Source organism: Ambystoma mexicanum, chromosome 14 (genome assembly GCF_040938575.1).
Source record: "Ambystoma mexicanum isolate Mex_15411 chromosome 14, UKY_AmexF1_1, whole genome shotgun sequence".
Lineage (NCBI taxonomy): Eukaryota > Metazoa > Chordata > Amphibia > Caudata > Ambystomatidae > Ambystoma > Ambystoma mexicanum.
Genome location: NC_090940.1, coordinates 211,280,536 through 211,289,768, shown reverse-complemented (window position 1 = coordinate 211,289,768; position 9,233 = coordinate 211,280,536). Strand labels below are relative to the sequence as shown.

At 45.7% G+C, this 9,233-nt stretch overlaps 1 protein-coding gene across 3 annotated transcripts in view; it reads right to left on the bottom strand.

The window, feature by feature from the left end:
• Window positions 1–418: 418 nt before the first annotated feature.
• Window positions 419–9,233, bottom strand: part of NIN (ninein) — a 429,800-nt gene continuing 420,985 nt past the window's right edge. For all 3 annotated transcript variants that reach the window (XM_069638956.1, XM_069638957.1, XM_069638961.1), the window contains one exon: window positions 419–3,660. In XM_069638956.1, coding sequence (XP_069495057.1) covers window positions 3,445–3,660 — 216 coding nt within the window. In that variant the 3' untranslated portion in view covers window positions 419–3,444. The remainder of the gene's footprint in view (window positions 3,661–9,233) is intronic.

Here is a 9,233-nt window from a genome sequence, read left to right as displayed (position 1 = left end):
TACAGTGGACGTCACACTAGGGATAGTATTACTGGCACGCCCTATGTCAACACCAATTTTCGAGTTTCAAAAAACAAACTGTAATACTCTGCAGCTTCCACTAGATGTTGGCCTATGCACAGCATGTGATCTAAGCAGATTCCACAAGCCTCAGAAATATATATATATTTGTGAAAGTATGTTTGTATATTCGGGGTTGGCTCCAGCCCCATAACAGTTGGTGGGCTGATATTTTGGCCCAAGGTTGGCTTACCAGTCTGGGGTGTACTGTGCACTGAGTGCTGGATTTAATGATCATGTAGTTAACTAGACTCTGCACTCTCCTCCCCCACCAACCCACCATACCTGGTTCTGGGATGTCAATTTAGTCTGTGGGATCCACAGGAAAGACCCACTAAACAAACATAAAAAACTGAGATGTCAGTGCAAAATTATTTTATTTGCTTGCAATCAGCAGGTTTAAAGCCTAATTAAGGCAATTTTTGGCAGTTGGTGTTCCTTCCCCTTTGGGAGCAAAGGCGGCTACAATTAAATATCCAAATAACCACAGTGTAACATTTGCAATGTGGAGTATAAAAAGTTCACATTTGTTATTTAGCTGTACACCATACAATAGATACAACACAAACGAATGAGCAAGGCAATATACAGCAGGCCATACACTTTACAATGTTTTAATGATTGAGGTTTTTGCTTTTTGGTCGAAAATAAAGTTTTACTTTCAACTTTACATCCATGCAGATATGCTAAAAATCGTCTGCCCGTGTTCGGCAGTTATTAAGGACCATTTGGGAAGATTATTGCAGAATGTCTGTTAAAATCTCCAGTCCAGCTTCAGTTGGATTTAAGTTAGCGGTGCAAGAGGTCTTGTCATATGACATCCTGAGAACCCGACAAACCATGAATATGTTGAGTAAACTCAACTTTGCTCAAGTAACGCACATTGCTGATTTGACTTCAGTGCCTTTGCAATACCCCCAAAAGATGTCCTCACATACTAGGCTGGGCCAAGTGGGTTGAAGACAGGGGTATTGCTAGGTCTGGAAAAGATCCGGGGCTATGCTTATGTCTGGACCGTCGTGACTCGGGGCTAGCTAGCCTTTTGGTTGATGCCTGTAAACTTCTATCCAGGGCTACCAAAAAAAGACCCATGGCTATAGCCCCTTCAGCCCCTGACCCTCACCCCCCCCCCCCCGCCCCGGCCGGCAACGTCTCTGGATGAAGATCAACCTAGAAGCAATAGCATCATTGTCTTTCTTCCTTTAATGGGATTTCAGGCGTTTTTACTTTCACGCGAAGACGTCCTCTTGGCTGGTAAGGAGGGATGGCTTGAAGGAGGACCATCAACTGCAAGCAGGCAGCAGTATGGCCTACTTGCAGCTGTAGAGGCAGTGAATGCGCATGTTGGAGTGCTCCAGTTACGTTTGTGGACAGATGGGCACCACTGCTTTCTCAGACGCTGGAAAAGTAGGTGGTTCATCCATTAACCGTTGATCTTGAAGACCTCGTGTACAATGGTGACATTAAGGGTCTCAAGGTGTTCTTAACCCATGTCGGTTTACATATCACACAAACAATAAGTATAACCTACACGACTGTATGCTTGCCTAGTGCTTCGACATGCAGGTTAGTCATTTCACATTGTTTAATCAATTATTTGAACAGTATTTCTCATAAGGGCACCCCAGCACTGCTAGTGGGCAGCAGCTGTGTCCCTTTAGGCTCCCCAACGTCTTTTTTTAGCCCTAGGGGCAAAAACAATCTGATGAAGTTTCCACTTAACCCACCAGCTCACTTCATAACATTTAATCACAGGGCTGCGCTACTTTTTTGCAACCTTGCACTAAGCTTTCATAATCGAAAGTGCTGTCCAAGACCTGGCAGAGTTGGCTCTAAAAGAATCACAACCCCTCACTGTGATCACAGCTTTTCAAAAAGGTGTGCATTACCTCTCTAGCTCTGATGGAAATCCAAGTAGACTAGTGCAAGGATTTCTACTGGTTCCATTTGGGGCATATGGGATTTTTGAAGATACAGTTCACTAGGCGCCCAAACATTCATATGCAGGAAAATCTACCCAATACAAACTATTTGTAACTGGAAGATCCATCAATGATTGCTAGGATAAAAAGCGGCCTCGGAGCGGATAAAAGGGTGAATAAAAACATGGCCGTAGTTCCTACTTAAAAAGGCAGTTACTACAATGTTGCCGATTCATCAACCTACTACAGTACCCGCTGTTGCTTTATCTTGCAAAAAGAGTGGCAGTCTAAAAGTGTAAGCTCAGCGCAAAGTAGGGGGGTGGGGGGTGATGGGGATGTTTATCATTAGTACTAAATCCATTTTCCAGATCTGAACTTTGAGCAAAGACGAGGAATAGCTCAAGAACTCAATTACTGCCAATTGGCAATACTGCATTATCTCGCACCTATCATTTAAACTTCCACCCTGGAAGAAATCAGAGCGAAGGAGTGTACATTCTATAGGCCGTTACATTCATTAGCACCTTGTAAACCTACCGCAGGATTCTTAAATTAAATACATGTGCTTCTTTTATCGAAACCAAGTGATCGATGAGGATGATTCTTAAAGCGAGCAAGCAATCCAGTCCCAAGGAGGAGTGATGACGCTGGATGCCCTTTGCTCCAGTTATCCCACCAGCTGGGAAGTCGTGCATATCCCACAAGAGGGGGGGGGGGAATAATGCAGGGAAGCTATTATTTTAGAAGTCCGACAGGAGGGAGCGGTTTTGTTTTCCGAATTCCTTGGCAGTGCAACTCGGCGTGGCAGTCTTCCAAGCGGACAGCTGTGCTATTTCTTGGAAATTAAATGGCGACAAAGAATGAGAAAAAGAAACGGGTGTTTTTCTTCACTGCAGCTGGGATATCTGGCCCCACGGTAGGCCTCCAACAAACGATTTCCAGGGCCTACTGCCTCTGGACTAGCTATTGGCAGTGGGTAAAACACAAATATACGGGTATCTTTAGAAACATGTAAAACAATGGCTGTACAGTAACAGCACAAACGAAATCTCCATTAGCTAGTAATTAACATTTTTTAGACGTCAGGGTTTTTTGTATGAATGAAATAAAAATATATTATCATCATTAAGGAGGAACAAAAACGCAGGGTTGGGATTTTGTGGAAAGGGACAATCCAGCTGATGGAAATTACGTTTCTCAGGCAGACACACAGTAACTGTTACAAACCAACAGTGAACACATGAATAAATTAAATGACGCAATGTACAGTTGGATTTTCGTTTAGGCAGAGCTGGAGGAACTGGGCAAAGCCTCCTGCCTTCCTGCTCTCCCCACGCAATAGAAAACCTCAATTATAAATAAAATATGTTGTGCTGGCACAGTTGCTCAAAAGGAAGCAAAACAATGTCCTTCGCTTCCTTTAAAGTGCGAGTTTGTGAGTGGCGGGCCTCGAGCTTCTGGGCTACGATCTGAGGTGATGGGTAGTCATCCCGTTGAGAGAAGATGGCGCCAGCTCCCGGACTATCTTGGTCAGGCCGGCGATCTTCTCCTCCAGCAGGTAATTCTTCTTCTCGGAAGTCTGGTTTCGCTGTTCATTCACGTCCAAAGCCTTCAGCAGCTGTGCATTCTCGACGTACAGGTCCTTGATCACACCATTGGCTTTAGAGTTTTTGGATACCTGGAGAAAGAGCAGACGGAAAAAGAATCAGGACCAGAGACTGAAGTGCACAGCAAAGGTTAAAGAAAAAGTTACCATCCATTTTGCTCAACCAAATTCCTAGCAGAAGAACACTAGATATAGGGAGTGATATTCCGCCTCTACAGGTCAAGCATACAAGCGAGCATGAAAGATCCAGCACAACCTTTAGGCAGGGGCAAGGTTAACAGCAGAATTTACGTTGGCGGTGATGTGGTGGTCCAGGGGCTAAATTCATGATGTGGATTCAGATGATGACTCCAAACAGCACCTCCTCCCACTTACCACATTGTCTGACCCTGCGCACATCTTCATTCACCCCAAATCCATCGTATGCAGAATGTTTGCACTTTTATGGGATACATGGTTGTTTTCCAATGTCCATATTTCACGCAGGGCGCAACTGACAGAGGAAAGGGTTAGGCACCAAGTAATCCATTGAAAGGTTTGAGACCAGGTAAGAGTTGTTTATGATAGAAATTGGGAAAACCAGGAATGAAATTCTGGATTGCTTAATATGGCCTTGCAGATACCAGAGCGTAAGGCCTTTGCTACACGTTATGCCACAGCTCTCACCCACAACTCATTCAGGCTTTTTTGTCTCATCAACAAAACCATAGTAGCCAAGAATTGACGGTATGATGTGCGAAGACATCACATTGGATAACCCACTTGTTTAATAAGAGGGGCCCAGAGGGACAGGGATGCCCACAAGCCTCGTGATGTGCTATGCTGTCGAGGTAGTTGGCGGATCCCCTCTGGGTCCCTCCACGCCTCTCAAGCCCTCTTGCCCCACGAGTAGTAGTATAGTGGGCAAACCAGAGTAATACCAAACCTGGGGAAACCGGGAGTATGCAAGAGGTTCTGTTACTTTCCACCTACAAGTGACGCTATAAAGCACAACACTACAAACCCACATCATGCTACTCTTTTTGTCACAGAGGGAATGCCGTCTAGCGTGCAACTACTTCCTGCCAGATGAGTAAGCTCAGAGAGGAATCAGCTATCCCTTCCTGGCCCAGCTCACCCTCCCTACCATCAGCACGAACCCCACACTAGCCCTCTGCAGTCAGGAGAAACCAGCGAAGAACCCCTCAAGAATTAGCAAGGAAGCAGAGGTTTACTGGCATGAAACTTCCCACCGGCAAACTGTCAGCGGAACCATGCTCCTGCTCCCGCTGAAACGGTATGAGCACGCATTCCGCCTGGGTGCACATCTATTGTCCGATCCAGAGCCAGATGCAGGTGGTTCTCTGTGGAGCTCTGACATCACTTGCACCTGACTTCATAGCAGTGGTTGGGATCTTAAGGGGCCAAGGGGGAGAGCCATGTAAGCTGCTGAAGGATGAGAGCATTCCGTCTGGACTGGTGGATTGTTAGGAGCGTGTCAATGTAATACCCCAAGTAAGGGCAAAGGTAATGCTTGCCAGTAGGAGAATGCCAAAGTTTATACCCTAAAAGAACCAGGGAGGAAATACTATCTAGTAGAAGTGAAGAAGAGTTTTAGGGTGATATATCCCTGAAACTGAAGTCAAGAAGCAAGCTGATTGCTATATCCCTGCGACTGTGTCCCCGATTAGGGATTCCTAACAAGGGCAGGTAGGTCTTTAGGGGAGCCCTTTTCAACCATTAAATGAAACCAACTCCTGACACTGCAGAACATCAGTCCTTTTTGAGCACATGGGCTCTATAGGCGTTTGTCATCTCTCATCCTTTTGTATTTTAAGACCTGTGACTACAACCCTGGGTCTGCCCTTGCTGTCAGGGACGCCAAGGGGGGGCCTGGTGCAACCACAAACCATGTCATGGTAGGCGCTGGGGCGGCATGGAAGGGCGGGGGGAATCCCTTAGCTTCTGCCACTATTTCACCAACAGAAAGTAGGGAATCAAAGAGCCAAGGCTCACTGTCCTTATAAACCGGACACGCCTGCACATACCTTGCATGGGTGCAGAAAATCCATTAAAAAAACTACTGGGTGTGAGAGTAGAAAGGGAACATTGATCCATCACCTCACAAGCTCTCCACACTTCTACACCTTTGACCGTCAGGCCAAGGAACCCCACCCCAACGGCAGGGCCATGGTGTGGCAAGCAGAGAGGACCGCTCGTGGGCAGTGCCCAACCATCCTCATTCTCCCACATAAAAACTCTAAACCATCACCCGGTGTGGGACCCATCAGCCAATCCACATATAAGGTTGCAAGGGAGTTCCCTTAGCCCAGAGACACTAGGAGGCCACAGTGGTCGAAGTGTACACAAAGTAGTAGTGGAACTATGTTCCTTACTGGCCTGCCCCTGCTCCCCTCAAACCCCATTGCCACCCCCCTCGAACGCACAATACAAACACCCCAAAACACGCACCTGCTGTTTAAAGGGAATGTTCAGTGTAGTGCACTGAAAGTGCAGGTTTCAACTTCTTCTTACACTTTTATTTTAAAACAAAACCATTCCATAACGGTTTCTTTTTAAAACATAAGTATAGGAATTATACAACTTAATTGAAAAAAGTAGGAGCACCGCTCCCAACCTCTCCTGCCCACTTCGACCACTGGAAGCCCATATACAAGGAAGGGCGTTTGGCAAAAAGCTGTGGGTATCCAGAGAAGGGTTGAAAAATGGAATTAAGGAGAAACTGAAGAAAGGAGTTGTTAAGGGAGCTGAGAAGGGTACGAGGAGAACTAAGAGATAGAATGGGCTGAGGAGGAGTTAGGAAGAATTTGGACATGAAGGAAAGAGAAATATGAGGGACAGCTTTGGTTTGACAGCCCTAGATCTATGACTCAAATGGGGGAAATAGGATAGCTAGAAGAAACCCCAAAGGCAGCCTATGGTGGTCTCCTGTCTTCCTTGGTTCCAGCCCTGGGTTTATGGCTAGCTCCAGTCCAACAACTGAATGACCATCAGGTTGCCGTGCAGACTTTAGAACTGGAAGTAGGAGGCCTCGTCACTGTACCCCAAGCTGCACAAGAAAATCACCAAGTAATGGAGAGACTAACTTTGCTGTAAGGCTGAGTCAAAAGGAGAGGTATCCTGGGAAGCCATGGGACATTGAGGGAGACATTATCTTGAGTTCATGTTTTGTTTAGATTAAACTGCACATGCTCACATCATCTGTATTGTTGAGTTGGGCTGCCTTCAAAGACCATGATCTGGGCTCGACAAGACCAAAAACACGTTTACTTAGAAGGATGCACCTCCCTGAGAGTGAGTAACTTTTCAGTTTATCCCCAAAGATCAAACCACCTCCTGGTGAACAACTATCCTGAAAAAGATTGTTATTTTGTTTCAGGGAGTACATTGGGTTGTCTACTGTGTGATACCCTAATAAAGAAGCGTTACTGTGGTTCCTGAATGACCACATGGCCACCTGGTTCTATGTAGTTTTCTTGACTTTTAAAGGCTGCCCACAAAAAAGACAGATTTTTTTCCAGCCGGTTTGGAGCAGCTTTTAATATTGGAAATATATCACTAGTCATCCCTCCATCCCCCTGAAAATGAATCTCTTGCCTGCCGTCACTCTTAAAATCAGGGCTTTTCACCCCACTGAGCCCCCATTTAATCACCTGACATAACCATTCCCAACTACCCCAACAGAGCAACACACGCAAACTCGCTAACACAAACACAGAAACACACACATATGCCCACCTGCCCCTTCCCCTCCATGCAACAAACACTCATCCAAACAAACACGCCAACGTTCTCCCCAGACCGCTCTCCACTACTAACATTGCCCCACAACATACACACAGACATTCACCTCATGGCACAACTTCCATTGTCCCCTGCCCATCCCGGCTGTCCCCCTCAGCCCCTGCACGCACTCATGTGTTTCTAATGAACAAGTTACTTACCTAGAACTCTTGTTCTCTGGTTTTCGGAGGTAGGCTTGTGGCGGCCATTTCGTTTTGGATTCCCCAGTGGTGCAAGCAGATTTACTGCATTAGTAACCCAATGTACCTTCATTGAAGCTATTGGGGCATTCATGTTTTTTTAAGTCCTACTCTTGGCAATTCTTTTTAGGGACTTTCAATGTTCAGGGATACCATGATCCAGGCCTAAAACGGCCGTTGTGCACATTCAGTTCAGGGTCTTTGTGAGCCCACGATTGCACCCTCTATAGTTGTTTACACTGGCCTATACCAGTTTCTGGCCCCGTGTAGGCTGCTACATTTCCTGTGGGGGTGAGCAATGTGTGCTTGGCAGTTATTGTGCCTAGGCTGATTGGCTGGCCACCCAAATCTTTGTTTCAAATCACCTAACGGTATTGGTGGGCTGGTGAAGTACAGCCCCTGTGAGTGAAGGTTTATATAGGGGAACTTGCTAGGGGAGATATACCCGGGTTTCCTGTGCTGGCCTGGATATAATTGTAGGGAGTTGGAACACACCAACATGAGAACATTCCCTGATTATCTCATTAATTAGAATTAGTATGACTGCTTGGGAGATTTGCCAGCACTAATCATAGATGAGTCAAGTTGATCTTGCTAATTATTTGTGTTAATTCAATGTGTTCCAAGCCAATTGTTCAATTAAATCCAAGCCTCAATTTATTAGAAATCAAAGCCATGTTTCGAGCTATTTGCTCTTCTACAGGGCTTTCCAACATCACACCATGTTTATAAATAATGATTCAAACTTCTTTGATTCCCAGGCTCCTTAGTATCCTTTTCCGTTACCTGTAACCTGCACCATGTCAGAAAGAAAAGCCTATAACTGTTGTTTGTGTCGACATTCCTTTATTGGAGGTTGTAGGCATCTTCTAATGTATCCCAACCAGGGTCGGACAGGAACAACAAATAAGCCCGGCCAGCAATAAAAAAGTGCCAAACTACCCCCAAAAAAAGGCCCACATTTGTATACTGCAGGTAAGAACTTTTTGACTGGTGTACACTCTGAAATAAATCCCCTGTAGAAACTATCCGTTTTGGAATATAAGGCACAGTGAGATTAAATGGGTTGCTCATGATCACACACTTTGGTAAAGTGTTGAAGCCAACATATGAGCCCGGCCTCCAATTGACATACTTAGCTGCATTATTTTGTAGTTCTATTTGCCGGCGCAGGAAGGAAAGAACCAGAAGACAGGCTGTCTCTGTCTAGACCCAAAGACTCTGGAAGCTTCTCCCCATCAACATCAGACTCGCTTTCTCGCTTCCACAGTCCAGGAAGGAGCTCCAGATCCTCTGCTTCAAGGAATGGCTCCTCTCAACGCCTAGGTCAACACCCCCTCCACACCCCCTACCTGAGATGAGGCTCAATGATCTGCTCCCCACTATTTCTTCTCCTTGGTGCTTGCAGATTCCTTGCTGATAAATTGCCCGCCCTCCGCCTCCCCTGTGAGCTCCCCACTCACTTGTTTCTCTGCTTCATCATTGTTTTCCCCCCATGATTGTAAAGCACTCTGTTGCTTCTTGAAGCTAACTGCACCCTATAAATACCCGAACAATAATAATATTTGTAGAGCAAGACAAATTTACTTGCGAATATTTGCTTTCAAGATCTGAAATGACCTGTTTTGCAGTGTTGACTTACTATTTAGTACTCAATTTGCA